Source organism: Mesoplodon densirostris, chromosome 6, assembly GCF_025265405.1.
Source record: "Mesoplodon densirostris isolate mMesDen1 chromosome 6, mMesDen1 primary haplotype, whole genome shotgun sequence".
Taxonomy (NCBI): Eukaryota; Metazoa; Chordata; class Mammalia; order Artiodactyla; family Ziphiidae; genus Mesoplodon; species Mesoplodon densirostris.
In genome coordinates this window covers 109,506,618-109,524,016 of record NC_082666.1, presented here as the reverse complement: position 1 = coordinate 109,524,016, position 17,399 = coordinate 109,506,618, and the positions used below count along the sequence as shown (strand labels likewise).

At 40.4% G+C, this 17,399-nt stretch overlaps 1 protein-coding gene across 1 annotated transcript; it reads left to right on the top strand.

Moving 5' to 3' along the window:
* Nucleotides 1-4,157: 4,157 nt before the first annotated feature.
* Nucleotides 4,158-14,220, top strand: LOC132491564 (centrosomal protein of 78 kDa-like). Its single transcript, XM_060100430.1, has 3 exons — nt 4,158-4,250; nt 5,320-5,492; nt 13,991-14,220. The coding sequence occupies exons 1-3, from the start codon at nt 4,169-4,171 to the stop codon at nt 14,075-14,077; spliced, it is 342 nt and encodes a 113-aa protein (XP_059956413.1). The 5' UTR covers nt 4,158-4,168; the 3' UTR covers nt 14,078-14,220.
* Nucleotides 14,221-17,399: the final 3,179 nt, after the last annotated feature.

Sequence of the window (17,399 nt, the reverse complement as noted above, 5' to 3'; positions counted from 1 at the left end):
GTACCTTGTCTCAGGGTTTACGCTTGGGCCCCGCAGCCCACCTTCCGGAGGGAAAGCGCAGCGGGCGCCTTGGGCCGGCGCCTTTGGGGCGCCCTTTCGTGCGCTCAGCTTGCGGGGGACCGGCCTCCAGGCGACCCGGCGGGGAAGCCCGCGCGACCCGCGCGTGTGTGTCAGTTTTGTGGAAAATGTGTCGCGGCCGGGGTCGGGACGCTGGGACCGCCTGGAGCCGATGTTGACTCGGAGCCCAGGTTCTCCGCAGTTATCTGAGGTCCGAGGGTTTCCAGCCCTCCACTGCGCACTGGCGCTTTCTATTTTTGCCCTTCCTGTGCCTGGAGGCGCGGCTGAGCCTGGGCTCTGGCTTTTCCGGTTGGGTAGCTCCAGGCGGCCCGGGTGGGCGGCCTGAGCAGCAGTGGGCCGGGCGGGGAGACATGCCAGGGGAGGGAAACTGAAAGTGGGGAGAACCTTCAGAACTCCAGCTGATCCACTTGCCTCGCCTCCCCGCCCCTCTTACTGCATTTGTCATGCAGGGGATGGCTGGCCGGCATATTTTTCAAAATGTAATAATTTGTGTCTCCTTAGTAGCCGTGAAGCATAGTTCACTTGTAGTGCACAGTTGTAGGAGTTTTGATCGCCATCAGGCGGCAGAGCAATCCTGTCATCCCATTTGCTGCCCTTTGGCGCCAGGGTGCCTCTAGCCTCTTGGCCACTAATCTCCTCTCCGTCCCTAAGGTTTTGGCTTTTCCAGAAAGTCAGATAAACGGAACAACAGCATGTAGCTTTTTGATTCTGGCTGCTTTGGCTCAGCAAAAGCTATGCGAGATTCCTCCCGGGTTTGTTTTGTTGTTGTTGTTGTTTTAAATATTTATTTAGTTAGTTATTTACTTGGCTGTGCTGGGTCTTAGTTGCGGCACATGGGATCTTCATTGCCGTGTGCAGTATGTTTTAGTTGCGGCGTGGGGGATCTAGTTCCCTGAGCAGGGATGGACCCCGGGCCCCCTGCATTGGGAGTGTGGAGTCTTAGCCACTGGACCACCAGGGAAGTCCGTCATCCCTGTTGTTGCGGGTATGAGAAGCCACTCCTTTTTCTGGCTGTGTTGTATTCCATTTTCCGTTTGTCCATTCGCCTGCGGGTGGCAGGACTTGTGGGATGTTTCCAGTTTTGAGGGGATCAGGAATAAAGCTGCTGTAAACATCCCAGGGCAGGTTTCCATGTGAACTTGGGTTTTTACCTCACTTGAGAAAATACTCAGGAGTGGGACTGGGGTCTGTGCTAAGTGTATGTTTAACAACCCTTCTGCATCTTAGAAATTGGTATTTTTGAATATTGGAAGAGTTTAGAAATCCACTGTGACCCAGCACCCAGGCACTTGAAACGAAGTTGAAAGTTCCTCTGGAGATGGTCACGTTGTCCCCGTCACTGTCTTTTATTCGAGGCAGAGCGAGGCCACAGATGTGTAACCCTTGTAAGGAAGGCCTCGTGTGTCCAGGCCCTGGCAGGACCTGGCTTTCTAGTGGTGGGCGGTTCTGCAGTGGAGAGCGTCTTTCCCTTGCTGGCCGGACCTCGCTTGGCAGGGTGCGGGGTGTGCTGCGTGCCTGGCCGGGCGCTCTTTCTGCCGGTCAGCAGCCGTTCCTGGTGTGTCTGTCCTACTACCAGGCAGGCGGTCAGGGGCCCTAGTGACGTGCTCAGCGAGCCGCAGCTTTCCTAAAGCTTTGCGGGTAATGTCTGCTACCCTCCCATTTCCCTGCTGAGGAATTTTGCTTTCTCATGGGAAGTGAGGGGCCAGTACTTTATAAGAGTTCATATTTTGTGATGACTCGATGCTGAATACATTAAGAAAATGGGCTCCTTCCAGAAGCTTAACTTCTCAGAAGGTCAGATTTCGCATGTGACTGCACGTTTGAAATGAGTGAGCTTGTTTGTTCATTGATTCATTCATTCTGCAAGCACCTCCTGGATATTTACAGTGAGTGTTCCAGGGGGCGCGGAGGACAGTAGACAGTATTCTTTTTTTTTGATTTTTGAATTTTATTTTATTTTTTTATACAGCATGTTCTTATTAGTCATCAATTTTATACACATCAGTGTATACACGTCAATCCGAGTCGCCCAGTTCAGCACACCACCATCCCCACCCCCCTGCGGCTTTCCTCCCTTGGTGTCCATACGTTTGTTCTCTACATCTGTGTCTCAACTTCTGCCCTGCAAACTGGTTCATCTGTTTGAGACAGCTGAGACAGCTTTGTACTTCCCGCTTCCAGGGCCCCTCGTGTGGGCGCTGCGAAGCGGGGTTTTAGATGGTGCAAGGTGGAGGGTGGGCACTAGAACCGGTGCCCAGTGCCCGGGAGTGCGTGCGCTAGATGGGGCGTGCGGCCTAGGACTCCTGCCGGCTCGGTGACCCCGGCCGAGTGCTCTAAGGCTTCTGGGTCTCAGTGTTCTCATCTGTAGCATGGGCTGAACAGGACTCACTCTCTCTGGAGGTTACAAGTTCTCACTGTGTTAATGCTTGTAGACCCTACAATGTAGGACACTTAGGACAGTTTGGAGCATCGTTAATTGTTCCACAGATATTACCTGGTCTGTTGAACGACTTTGCCTGGTACACGCCAAAGCGATTAGGAAACTGGTATATCCCAGCTTCATTTCCTTTCCATTAAAACAGGGCTCAGGAAAAAAAATTCTGTTTTTCAGTAGTCGTATCATATAGTGGAAAGGGCACTGGTGTGAAGGCAGCTTAGGATTTGAATTCCAGGGCTTATGCTGTCTGTGGCCTGGGCAGGTTACTTTTGAACTGCAATCCCCACACTTGTAAAATGACATTAATAACCACTCTTTCTGTGGGTTCTTAGAATTAATTAAGCAGGCTATGTGTGTCAAGTATCCTGGCACTTGAATGAGTTGTCAGAACCAAGGGCTGCTGGAGACGATGCTTCCGCCCTAGGTAATCTCCCCTTCTACTGGGCGGCAGGTAGACACAAGCACGGTAGTCAGTGCTGTGGAAGAAGTGAGTTCTGGTGCTACAGAGCACAGAATCTTTTTTTAAATTTAATTATTATTTTATATTGGAGGTTAGTTGATGTACAATGTTGTGTTAGTTTCAGGTGTACAGCAAAGTGGTTTAGTTATTCATGTATCCATTCCTTTTCAGATCCTTTTCCCGTACAGTTTGTTCCAGGCTATGGAGTAGAGTTCCCTGTGCTGTGCAGTAGGTCCTTGTGGATTATCTGTTTTATACAGAGTCGTGTGTCTGTGTTAATCCCAAACTCCTAATGTATCCCTACCCCCCCCCCCAACCTTTCCCCTTTGCAGAGCACAGAATCTTGGAAGGGAAAGTTCAGGGTAGGCTTCTTGGAGGAGGTGCCATCCTTTCTAAGGATATGTAGAAGCTCCTGGGGTGGCAGGAGGGAGCAGTGTGTGTCAAAGTTTGAGAAATATAAGAAAATATGGCAAAACTAAGGTATAGGACTAGAACTCAGGGTTTGGGAAAGAAATGAGAGTTGATACTGGAAACCTAGTGGGGCCCAACAGAACGGGGCCTTGTTTGTCCTGTCAGAAGTTTAGATGTTTATCCTGAAGGCTGTGGGAAACCCTAAAGAACAGTGAGATGGACTTCTGGTTTAGAGACTCACTTGGACCTCCATGTGCAAGGCACTTGATTGGGTGCAGGGTGAATTGTAATCGAAGGTTTCCACTTAAGTTATAAAAGGTTGGACTGGATTTTGCAGATCTGAGAGAGAATGAGTGGGGCCTGGTGACCAGTTAGAAAAGGGAGGGCAGCAAGCATGGGTGACAGTTTACAGCTGCATCTTTTTGAGAGATACAGAGCACAGTAGGAAGGTATTGGGGGTGGGGAGAGGATCTTACTTCATCTTCAGTGCTTTAGAGGGGCCTGGTAGACAGGTCTGGGCCCAAGGTTCAGATCTGGGCTTTTGGGGAGGAGAGGTGTTTGAAGGCATGGGAGAGACTTAGGTTACCCACAAGAAGATCCAAAGAATCATAGGTCTGAGGGCTTTTTAAGTGGGTATACTGAGGAAGTTTATAAGCTGAAAGAAAGCAGCCAGCAGAGAAAGGGTGTGAAGATCTAGGAGAGGAAATGATTGTTCATTTGTTTTCAAAAAGCTGAATACTTATCGTGTGCCTGGCCCTTTTCTAGGATCTGGGGTTCTCACCATGTGTTACCTCTTCTGCAAGGACAGTTCAACTCATTCCCTGGTGAAGAGAAGTCAGACTATTCTTTGCATCCCATTCAGGGGTAGGCACTGTTCTGTACCTCTGAAGGGACTTTACTTAACGAGAGTAATAAGTTAGAAATCAAAAGAAATTAGAGCTGGAAGGGACCTTAAAAGCCACTGTACTTAATTTTGCCTAATATTTTACATTGATTGTAAGAAAAATGCAGAGCCCATTCTCTTCAGAATTCCTTCACTGAACTTTCTTTATGACTTTCATCCAGTGAGTCTAGCTTGTAAATTTTGGCCTCCTCCTAAATTTGCTTCTTCATCCACATTACATTTTGCCCCGACTATGGTAGAAACTCCTGGGTGGTTTCGCGGCCCCTGGTCTCAGTTCCTCTGAGTTCATCTGCCTACTCGGGTTGAGTGATCTTCTAACATGACAAGATATGCCTAAAATAATGCTGCTAATGGCTTGCCCACACAGAGTTAGTGCATACTAGCCGCCCAGCGTGTGCTCTGCACAGAGGCCTGTAGTCTGAACTGTGCTTTGCCAAGCCTCCTGGGGCTCTTTGGCCCTGAGGAAGGGGAGCTTTTTGTGATCACTCTCTTTATCTAATTGGTCCTTCAGCTGCGGGGCGCCTTTTTCTAATCAGCGGAGGCACCCTTACTCAGCCAGTGGTAGCCCCAGGCCTCATCACTTGTGGGATACAAGCCATGCTCTCTCCCAGGCTTGCTTGGGCCAACATCTCTATTTTTATTTCTGTCTCTTCTCACACTTGGACCGCTGGTCTTTAGTCATCCCCACCTGCAGTATTTACAGTGCCCAGCAGGTGTCAGGCTTGAGTGTATTTGCACAGGTGCTCCCTGTGCAGTTAATGGACCTCCTACTCCAACTCTGCATAGCCTCATCTTTCTAGATGGTACTCCAGGGTTATCATGAAGCCGTCACTTAGATATAACTTTTGGCCTCCATAGGCACTTCTGTGCTTTATCTCATGTGATTGAAATTTTGACTTTATAGATCTTCCTCCTTAATGAGGCTTTAAGGACAGGAGTCATTTCTAATCCTTAGCACAGAGCAGATGCTTTTTAAAGGTGATAAAATGTATGGTTTAAATGACTCATTTTACAATAATTTTGCTTTAGCTTCTGATAGAAATAAAGTTTCCAGATGTTGTGTTCCTGCAATAAGAAATAAAGATGTGACCTTCCAGTTGTGTAAAGCTCATCAATGCTGTGTAAGTGCGTCAGGTGCGCTAAGGAACGTGGAGCCAAGTGGTCTAGTTGTGAGAGAGAGAGACTTAACTATGTTAACAAAGGTAAGCCTTCATTGTGTCCTGCCAACATTTGACAGTTGCTTTTGGGCAAACTAAATTTATAAAATTTTAAACTGTTCCTCCCCTTTAAAGGGATTGAATATTTGGCCACTTTGGTGCACCTGTGTCTTGTGAATTGTCCAATTGGAGATGGAGGTTTAGAAAGTGAATTTTAGTCTTGTTTAAGTCTCTTCCCATCAGACTGGTCTCGTGATTTCCTATACACCATGTTACTTCCTGTCTACCTTTCCTTGGTGGTGTTCATGCCTGGATTGTCTCCTGTACCTGCTCAAACCTTGGTCCATTCTCATTTGTACCATGGAAGTTTGTCATGCCGGATACTGTCAGAACTAATTTTACTTAAGTTTGTGTTAAGGTGCAAAGCACACATTTTGTATATTATCTGTTTTTTTGTGTTTGTTTATATTTTTATGGTTTCTCTTCAAGAAATATTATGAGTAGGGAAATAACAAGATGTAAAGAGAAAAAAGTCATCATTCTCTTTTAAGTTGTTAGAACATCTACCTGCAATCATAATGCACTGTGGTATGTGTTAAAATAGGAAATATGTGTCATGTCCCGTAGGAGCAGGAAAGTCAGTGGTGTTAGTGGGGGTGTGTCATGGAAGTAATCACAAAGCAGGTGACTGCTGGTTGGGGTCCTGAAACATTAGTGTGTGTTCCCTGTGTCCAGTAGTGGTCTGGAGGGGTCAGGAAGCGTGCCTTTCAATTTGAGGGAACAGAGGGTTTGAGGTCCTCTCTGTTCTATTGCTCTAGTATAGTGTACTGCATAGCAGCTCATAAAATACTGGGTTTATAGTTGATATTTAAATCGCTGATTGATCATCAAGATTGGGATGTATCATTGGAAATGAAAATAGGAAGAGTCTTATGCTTTTTAGGTTTTTCCTTTTTTTCTGATGTCTCAGAAGGCTCTTTGACGGGGGACTTTTTATTCTCCCATACAATTCCATGAATACTTATACCCTGGCACTTATTTTAATGGCATTTTCAATTTATAAATGTCTCTGAAACACATACTGTAAACTATTTGAGGGTAATGACCATGGCCATTGATGGCACATCTTAAATGTGCATCGTGTTAATGTTTGAGTGTCAAGTGGTCTACCATCAGTGCTTCCTTCTTTCACCCAGTTTTCTTCCTCATTTCTTTCTCCAAATTTGTCTCATTTTTCTACTCTCCCTTTTGCTTCTCTATTCTTGCTTTCTCTTTCCCATTGCATGTGTCATTCTTCTTCTTCTTCTTCTTCTCCTTCTGACTTCATTATTATGGCCAACCAAAACCTTTTCTAGGATTGTCTCTATCTTCCTCTCCTCTTCTTTGCCATCCACAAACTCTTACAGAATATTCTTGCTTGACTCCGTTACTTCCTAGCATACCCATGTACTTCTTGGTCACTTTAGAACATTGAAAAGTGTTGGAATTTTTAAAAATAGGTAATTATAATCAGTCTTCTTTCACCTCTGGCATAAGACTCTTCTTCCTCAATCTGACCATTCTTAAATCTAGAAGTACTGCAGCTCATTGGTCTCCCTTACCCCCATGTTTAGGCCAAAGAACTTGTGAAACCTTAGCCCTGTTTAATACTTGAATTTATCAAAACATAAGAGGGCTAATTCTGCCTAAGGGCACCAAAGAAGAATAAAGACGCCACAAGTAAACGTTTAGTCCAGATTTATAGTGGACTCTTAAGTGCCTAGTTGAGTGCTAACCGTTAACTCACTTGAACAACAGGGGGGTCATGACTCAAACTAACATGTTAATTGTATAGACACTTCACTTCACCATTCCTCAATGTAGCTGATAAACTGCATCCAGTTAGCTTAAGTAACATGAATGATGAATTTCCCTGTGTGTATAAATTGGGAGTTTCTCAAGTTTTCGTTTTCCCTTTGTACAACTACTGACTGCCACCTCGCTTGGTCAGTGCAATAGGAAATGATGACTAAGAAACACATTGTCTCAGTATCAGTGGACATTATGTCCTAGTAGTCTATAAAAATCTCAAAATTCTTAATCTAAAAGGTAGTTCTGCCAATCTTATATCCTTTTCCTTTGTTAATATAAATATCCAATCTATGAAGGTCTCAGTTTCCTTACTTAGAATATGAGGTGGATAGATTCGCTAATATCTAGGGACCTTTCCAATTTTAATATTCCCTAGTTATAAGGGCTGAGCCAAATACAATGGCTCCCTTAATCATTAACCTTGCTCATGATGAAAGTTATCAGCAAGTTCTACTTGTAAGAGATCAAACATTCATATCCATGTATATTGTAGCACATTGACTTTTACAGAACTCAAAGTAACACAACATAGTTACATTCATAGACTTAAGGTCACTGTGGTATACTTTACAATTTTTCTTTTCCCTAGTAAGGAAATGTAGATCCCTAGGAAGGGATTTCTTTCTCTGCCTTTCAGTAATGTAAGCCTTTTATTATCTCTTGGATCCTAAAAATGGGTAGGGTTTTGGCAGATGGAGCTTAGGACAGACATTCCAGGTGACAGGGACAACACGAGAAAGGGCAGAAGGAAGAATGGATTTTCAGAAAGACTTGATATCTTACATGATGAGAGCAGCGTTTCACAATCTCTGTCCTGCAGAACACTGGTTTTAGATGATGTTAATGTAGTTACAAGACAGAAGCATTTGGGAAGAGCTGTACTCTACATCCCGACATGAAATTCAAGTTTCACTTCGTTACATTACATACTCTGAAAAGTTTTGGAGGAAGGAATTGATTTATTTTTGTTTAATTCAGTCTTACTCACAGTTACTTGACAAACCTATATTCAGCTGATGGGACTGTATTTTGTGAAAGGCCAATCGGAGAAATGGTGAGATGGAGCTTAGGGTATTTCTCTGTTGGGACAGGCATGTGATTATTTTTCTTATAATTCTTTACTGTTTGTCGTAACAATTGTTACTTTGCAGGAGTCAGGTTTTTTTTTTTACATCTTTATTGGAGTTTAATTGCTTTACAGTGTTGTGTTAGTTTCTGCTGTATAACAAAGTGAATCAGCTATATGCATACATATATCCCCAGGATTCAGTTTTAAGCCCTCTGTTTTTACCTGAGTTATTGGGACTCTTAGAAAGCTCAACAGTCCTGGAGTCTTCATCTCTGCTGTAGTTTCCAGACGCTCCTGGCACTTACCACTATTTTCTCTTGATTCTTTTCCTCCGGCTTCAGACTTCTTACGATTATGAGCTGATGGTTTTCTCAGCCTCTAGTGTCAAAACCAGCTACCTCACTCATCTTCATTGTCTCAGTTACAAGGTGTAATATTTCCCATGTTTATATGTGTCAAAATATACGTCAGGGATTGATACATAGCATATGCATAATAAAAATTGTATTTCTTTTTTTTCTTTGTTCAGAGGTATCCAAACACTGGCCAAGTTCTTAAATTGAAAGTAGAGTGATCTAACTTATTCAGCTCATCCAACCATCAATGTTGAATATTTGTCTTTTTTCTTACACATGTTTCTTGTATTCCAATTGTGACATTCTAGAGCACAGTGAGTACATTTATAACTTATTACTGCATTACTACCTTGGCTATTCCTTGACCAAAATTTACTTCACACAACTGACAGCCTAATTAACCTACTAGATTTTTTTTAATGTATGCATACATTAAAAAAAAATCTAGTAGGTTAACTGCATTGCTAATAACTGAATTTTTACATCTCTATGCACCCATGTATGCAACACCAGATCAAGATATTATAAAATATTTCTAACACCCTACACGGTTCTCTGTTACTTCTTTCTGTTCCATACTCTCCCAGGGCAACACCTAAGCTGACCTCTATCACCATATATGACATACATGGAAAGACACAGTGTGTATTCTTTGGTATCTGGCCTCTGGGTACATATCATTATATCAGTAGTTTATTGTTTTATTGTGTTTTCCTGATTTTTTAAACCTAGACATTCATACAGTGTCAAAGTACCACTGAGTTCTTCATATTATTATGCTGACCTCCATCTTCAGGGGCTTTCCACAGTCTTCCATGTGTCTTTCCACCTACTTTCTCTTCCGTCTAATTATGTTTCATTTAACCAACCTCAGCCAGCCTTCCCCCATATTCCCCAACACGTAGCACTCCTGTGTTCAGCCAGTTTTGTCCCCTATTCCATAAGCCCTTTGTGCCATTCCTGACACTGTGCCTGTTCCCTGCCCGGAAGGCCTGTTCCCTCCCCTCTATATATTTGTCCAAGACTCAGTTTAAATGCTACCTGTTCTGAGAAGTCTTCTCAGAAGAAGCCAGTACTTTTTGGAATCCTTCTTTAATGAAATCCCATAGCAAGTGTAATCTGTCCTCCCTGATCTGGTATTTAATTATCCATTGTTCCTATCATATAGTGTTTGTTTTCCTTGTGTGCTGTTATTATTTATTGAAGCAGATTACAGTGACTTGAACCAGGAACTGGGTCATTTTCCTCTTCATTTTAGCGCAAGTTTCTGTGATATGAAGTTAAACTCTTTTTCCCTCACTTCCCATTCACCCTCAGCAGTTGTTAAACATGAAGTACAAGTGAAACTTATTGGTTAACAGGTTTTTGTGGTCCTTGTTTCTGGTCCCTAGGTCTAAGCTGCACTTCTGTAGTGCTAATTTGACTGATTTCTTATTGTCACATAACTCAGGAATTAACTAAATCATTACAAATTTAGCTCCATATAAGATAGTATAAGAAAAACCCAGTGGATATCAAAAGTTTTGGCCTGGAGGAGAGTGTTGTATGAGTCCTAGTTTGGTGGGACTCACACTTAATGATCGAGCCTTCCAATATTCCACTGTAAGTAAGAAAGAGGTATGCAAATATATGGTTAATATTTACCAGTGTTGATAGAAAAGAGAAGAGAGAAAGGGACGACAGATACTTTGAGGGCCTTTTGGAATTCATGAACAATTATGATTGGATGGGGAAAAAGAAGAACCGAGGGCTAACCTCCCACAAGTGAGGTCGGGAAAGAGAGAAGGGCTCATCTGGTATGCAGGTAGAGAGGTTTGACCTACAGAATCTTAGAAAACCTCAACAATCTGAGCAGCGTTGGCAAGAGGCAAACTAAAGGGCTAACAAAAGTCTGCAAAAGTCTCACACAAAGAACTCTGGCATGGTGTTCATCATCTAGCTAATCCTAACATGCAGACATTTATGAGAGTAAAGTCAGGTCTTTACCAGAGTGGGTTTCTTATTTGGGCAACTGGGTCAAATGAAGAAAGGCAGGTGTAGGCTGCCAGAGTAATAAATAAGGAGAGGAAAAACAAAAAGAATGAGACATATCATTCATCAGTGATTTCCCCCCAGTATTCTTAGCCTCCACCTTATCTCCATCTTACTGCTAACACAGGAACTAGACCGAACAGTGAGGTAAAAGGTCTCTACAGAAACTGAGGTAATATAGAAAATAAAAAATATAAAATTGTAAATTTTCTTCCTAGGGGTAATTGAGATGATAGTTCAATAATAACATAAGATCGGGTGAAGTCTACAGAAATTTTAGAAAAGCTGGACAAAGTAAGAAAACATCTGTTCACTGGCATCTGAATGTTAGAGAGACACCAAGACATGTGGGCCAAGTTGTGGAGAGAAGGGAAACACAGACGCAAGCTTAACATTTGGTGCAGCTTTTCTCGTTTGGGCATTTGCTGATTCAAATCTTACAGCCTAGGAACTGAAAAGCCAAGGAGTTCAAAAGACTCTAACCACAGAAGCCAAAGGGCAACAGCTCAAGCTAAAGGCAACAACTAATGGAATGACAAGCTAAGTGTATCTTTAGTCTCACAGGGCTGTGGGAACCATTACATTTAAAGCGTAACAAATACAAGGGTAGTTGGGAATAGGGAGAATCCAAACTTTCACATGGTAATCCCAAAGGGCAACACCCGTAGGGAAGGACAAGACAGAAATAGACCAACCTTCACACAGACTGAAAAATGGCTTTGAATGAGCTCAAACTGAGAATGGACTAAGGTTACCAGTCCCTATAGTAACTGTCTGCCATGGGCCAAAGTAAATCTTTTCAAGAGAAAGATAACAACATCCAGAATGTGGAGGTATCTTTATAGTTTCCTAAAATAAGTTAAGCCCAATTTTAGTATAAAAAATAATTGGACATAACCAGGAAAAAGACTAAATGATCAAAAGTTCAAAAAAAGAAGAAAGAAAGAAAAACGACAACATAAATAGACACAGGAGGACAAGAGTTAGCAGGCCTTGGTTAAAAAAAAAACAACAAAACTACTATGGTTAAACAAAGAAAATAGACACATGGCAAATAAGCATATGAAAAGATGCTACACATTCCATGTCATCAGTGAATTTTGAATTAGAACAATAATGAGATACCACTACACACCTATTTAAATGGCTAAAATCCCAAAACTGAAATACCGAAGTTGGTGATGATGCAGAACAATTGGAATTCTCATTTGTGGCTAGTGGGATACTTGGCAGTTTCTTACAAAATAAACGAACTTTTACCATACAGTGATCTAGTAATCCTGCTCTTTGGTATTTACCCATAGGAACGGAAAAGTTCTGAAAAGTTATGAAAGTAAGAGCCTTTACAGTGAGAAAATTCTATGATTCTATGGTTTTTCAACTCATTAATTTGTGTAGTTCATCCATTTTACTCATTGTATACACTTAAGTATATTGTTCCTTGAAATGGCCATTCAAAGTTGTTTCCTGTGCCACACACTATTATTGTTAGGGTTGGTCCTGTGTAAATCTTACCCCCACTGAATTAGTATTAACCCTAAACAAGCAGCTTTCTTCCATAAGGAAACAAAAAAGGTTCAGAAATGTCCAAACGAAGGTTTTATAAAACTGTGTTATCAAATCTTATTTATCAAAAAACTTCGAACATAGCAGTATGAGTTCCCATATACCCTTTACTCAGCTTCCCCAAATGTTAACGTTTTATATTACTAGAGTATAATTATTGAAAGCAGGAAGTTTACATTGTCACAATGCTACTAACGATTTATAGACTCGTATTCAAATATTGCCTATTGTCTTGTGGTCCAGATTCAAATCTAGGATCCCTTATTGCATTTGCTTGTCATATCTCCCCATTCTTCTCTAATCTAGGATAGTTCCTCAGTCTTTTTTTGTCTGTTATGACCTTGAACTAAAGGAAAATCCTAGCCAGTCATTTTGTAGAATTTTTCTCAAATAGGGTTTGTTTGATATTTTCTCATCGTTAGACTGAGGATATGTATTTCTTGACAGGAACACTTCAGGAGAGATATGCCATTTTCAGTACATATTAGAGGTGCAAACAAATCTGTATGTCTCACTACTGGGGATGCCAACGTTGATGACTTAGTTATAATGATAGCTGCAAAATCACTATTTTTCCCTTTGTAATTATTTGAGATTGTTCAAATATTCTGCTTCTTGTTTAATTTTCCCATACTAATTTTAGCATCCATCAATAATTTTTGACTCCACCCATTACTGTGGTGTTTGATGATTGTTCATTTTCTATTCCCATCATTCCCTCTACATTTATTAACTATAATTTGAGTACAAGAAAGAGCTGTTCTTCTTCTTCATTTATGTATTTATCTGGTTATTTGTTTATATATATACATACATCAGTGTGAACTTGTGGATATTTATTTTATTCTACGGGTTAAAATTTATTACTATCATTAATAGTTTTGTTTCTCTAAGTGTTCCATATGTGGTCACTGGTACTCCTTCCAGCTGTCTCCTATATTTTTCCTACATGGCCATACAATTTTTGGAGTAATATCTTACTTTCTGACACCACAAAATGCTCCAGACCCATCTTTTACTTTCCTCTGTCTCAGCCTTGAATCAGTCATTTCTCCATGGAGTTCTTGTTTCTTGCATTAATAATGGTATTCAGAAACCAGAATCTTGGTATGAGGTGGATTTATCGCTATTCCAGCTACTTCATTGTGTTTTCAGCAGAGAGAGCTAAAAATATATATATACGAATACATAAAAATATACAAGTATCTCTATTTTCATATTATCTATCTGGCTGTGTGTGTATATACACACATTATCTATCATGTGTCTATCTACATATATATATATATAACTTCAAATTGATATGTGAATTCAAATTGATACCTTGATTCCAATCCAACACCACAGGGTTTATTCTAGCCTCCCTTACCCTTTCCTTGTTTGTAGCTCTTTTCTTTAACAATTAGAAACCTGATTCTCATTATTTGCAGTCTATTTATTCATTTGCTCAATTCTGGAATACACAGAAAATATTTAAAAATCATTAACCTGTACACGTGTGAAAAATAAATTTACTAACAAGTTCAATATTTGTGTACATTTCTTTTTGTCTTTAGCTTTTCAGTATATATTGTGCATGGTTAATTACAGTATATTAAAATACTATTTTCCAAAGTTACTTAGGTTAGCTCTTTCCCACCTCCTTCAGTGTGTTTTTTTTTCTTCTGCAGTGTGAGAAAATCCAGTACTTTGTGTTCAACTCAGACTACCAAACCAGAAGTTCTAGCAGAAAAGGTGATAATCCATATGTGCAATAAGATCCCCAGGTGATTCTTTTCATTGGAGAAATATGAGGAACACTGCTTGACGTCTCTACAGCTAAGATGTCTAAAATGAAACTTCAATTATTCCTTCTTCCAAACTGTCCCATCCTGCAAATCTTTTCTTGCTCAGTGAATGGTGCCATGATTCACACAAAAAGTAACTCAGGGCTTCCCTGGTGGCGCAGTGGTTGAGAGTCCGCCTGCTGATGCAGGGGACACGGATTTGTGCCCCGGTCCAGGAAGATCCCACATGCCGCGGAGCGGTTGGGCCCGTGAGCCATGGCCGCTGGGCCTGCGCATCCGGAGCCTGTGCTCCGCAGCGGGAGAGGCCACAACAGTGAGAGGCCCGCATATAGCAAAAAAAAAAAAAAAAAAAAAAAAAGTAACTCAATGCAAAAACCTGGGAATGGTCCTCAATTCCTTCCTTTTCTTCACTTTCTGCATAGACTGCATCATTAGGTCCTCTGGAATCTCATCTCTCTCTCTCTCATCACATATATAATGTTTCTCTTCATCTTCATTGCCACCATCTTAGCCACTACCATTTCTCCTTTGCTCTACTTGAACAGCCTAGTATCTACACAACTATCTTTTCATTTAATTGCTTTCTGTTGCATCTAAGATAAAGTCAAAATCCTTAGCCTTATAGATTCTGGCCTTGCCTTTTCTTGTAAGTTGTATTTTCATACTTACAAGTACAGACACACTCACACACACACGTATAGTTGGTATTGTTAGTTTAGGTTTTGTTTGCCCTCCCATCCTAGCATGAGAAAATTAAGAAACAAAGTCAAACCAAAAAAAAAAAAAACTTTAAAAATAAATTTGAATAATATCCTTTCCCTCCAGAACAATTCTCTAAAGCAGTATTACCATTAATGGCAGTACAGACCAGAATTTTTTCCCTTAGACATAAAGGCATGGTGAAGAAGTCTCATTAAAAACTGGAATCTAAGCTTTCAATGTCAAATTCTGTCTCTAATCTTCTGCAGTAAGCCATAATGATTAAAGTATAGCAATCTGAATCAGAGGTCTGGTTTAGTATAATCTTTTTTGTAATAAGCTTTGTACCTTAGACAAGTCATTTATCTCTCCATTCCTTAATTTCTTCATTTATAAACAGAGATGTTAAGAGTATTGATATTCAAGGCTAATGAAAAAAGAATGCATCTAAGTACTGCATCAAACACTTTAAAAAGTAACCAGTTCAGGTTCTCTGCCCATTTTTAAATTGGAATATCTGGGGGGTTTTGATATTAAATTGTATGATTTCTTTAGATAATTTGGATATTAACTCCTTATCAGATATATCATTTGAAAAAATCTTCCATTCAGTAAGTTACCTTTTCATTTTGTGATGGTTTTCTCCTCTCTGCAAAAGCTTTTCAGTTTGATATAATGACACTTGTTTAATTTTACTTCTGTTGGCCATGCCTGAGGAGATAGACCCCCAAAAAATATTGCTAAGATCGATGTCAATGTATTTTTCCTAGGGGTTTTATGGTTTCAGGTCTTAAATGTGAGTCTTTAATCCATTTTAAATTTATTTTTATGTATGGTATAAGGAAATAATTCAGTTTCACTCTTTTACAAGTAGTTGTCCAATTTTCCTAACATCATTTATTGTCTTTATTTCATTGTATGTACTTGCCTCCTTTGTTGTAGATTAATTAATCACATAACTGTGGGTTCATTTCTGGGCTCCCTATTCTATTGCACTGACCTATGTGTCTGTTGTTATGCTAATACCATAACGTTTTGATTACTATAGCTTTGTAGTATAGTCTGAGATCAGTGCATGTCATACCACCAGCTTTGTTTTCCTTTCTCAATATAGCTTTGGTTATTGGAGGTTGTTTGTTTGTTTGTTTGGATGATTCTATACAAATTTTAGGATTATTTGTTCTAATTCTGTGAAAAATGCCTTTGGTATTTTGATAGGGGTTACATTGCTTTGGGAATACATACAAATGACCAAAAGACACATGAAAAGATGCTCAATATCACTAATCATCTGGGAAATGCAAATCAAAACCACAGTGAGATATCACCTTACACCTGTCAGAATGGCCATCACCAAAAAGGGAACCCTTGTGCACTGTTAGTGGGAATGTCAATTGGTGCAGCCACTATGGAAAACAGTACAGAGGTTCCCCCAAATGTTAAAAATAGAATTACCATATGATCCAACAATTCAACTTCTGAGTATCTATCCAAAGAAAACAAAAACACTAATAAGAAAGGATGTATGCACCCCTCTGTTCATTTGAGCGTTACTTATAATAGCCAAGATATGGAAGAAACTAGTGTCCATAAATAGATGAATGGATAAAGAAGATGTGGTGTATATATACACATATATATAATGAAATATTACTTAGTCCTAAAAAAGAATGAAATATCTTCACCTGCAACAGCATGGATTGACCTAGAGTACTAGGTGTGCTAAGTGAAATAAGTCAGACAGAGAAGAACAAATACTGTATGATTTCACTTATATGTGAAATCTAAAAAATAAAACAAAGAAAACAAAAGAGAAACAAACTTGTAGATACTGAGAGCAAACTGGTGATTACTAGAGGGGAAGGGGGATAGGGGACTGAGAGAAATAGGTGAAGGGGATTAAGTGGTACAAATTTCCAGTTATAAAATAAATGTCTCGGGGATGCAATCTACCGCATAAGGAATATAGTCAATAATACTGTAATAATTTTGTATGGTGATATATGGTTACTAGACTTATCATGGTGACCAATTCAAATGTATTTAGATGTTGGATCACTATGTTGAACACTTGAAACTAACATAATATTGTATGTCAACTCTACTTCAATAAAAAAGTGACCAGTTAACATTAATTGGTATTATAATTACATTTTCTCTGCATAAAGGCACATTTTATTGATTTTTTCAGTATAAAGTATAAAAGTACCTTTTACTTTCAAGATGAGTTCTAAGATTACTTGCTAATGTTAATGTGGTAATTTAAAATACGTCTAGATATAATTTAATTTTAATTGCCTAACACAAATATGTCTGATATTCACCATTATGAATTCAAACCTATGAGTAAAGATGTCAAATGAGTCACCAAAACATTTTTGTGTATTGCCTCTCATTGAACCCTAAATGCTAACAAGACTTTTTGTTGGAATGAGGGATCAAAGTTTTATACTCTTTGGGCTTCCCTGGTGGCGCAGTGGTTGAGAGTCCGCCTGCCAATGCAGGGGACACGGGTTCGTGCCCCGGTCCAGGAAGATCCCGCGGAGCGGCTAGGCTGGTGAGCCATGGCCACTGAGCCTGCGCATCCGGAGCC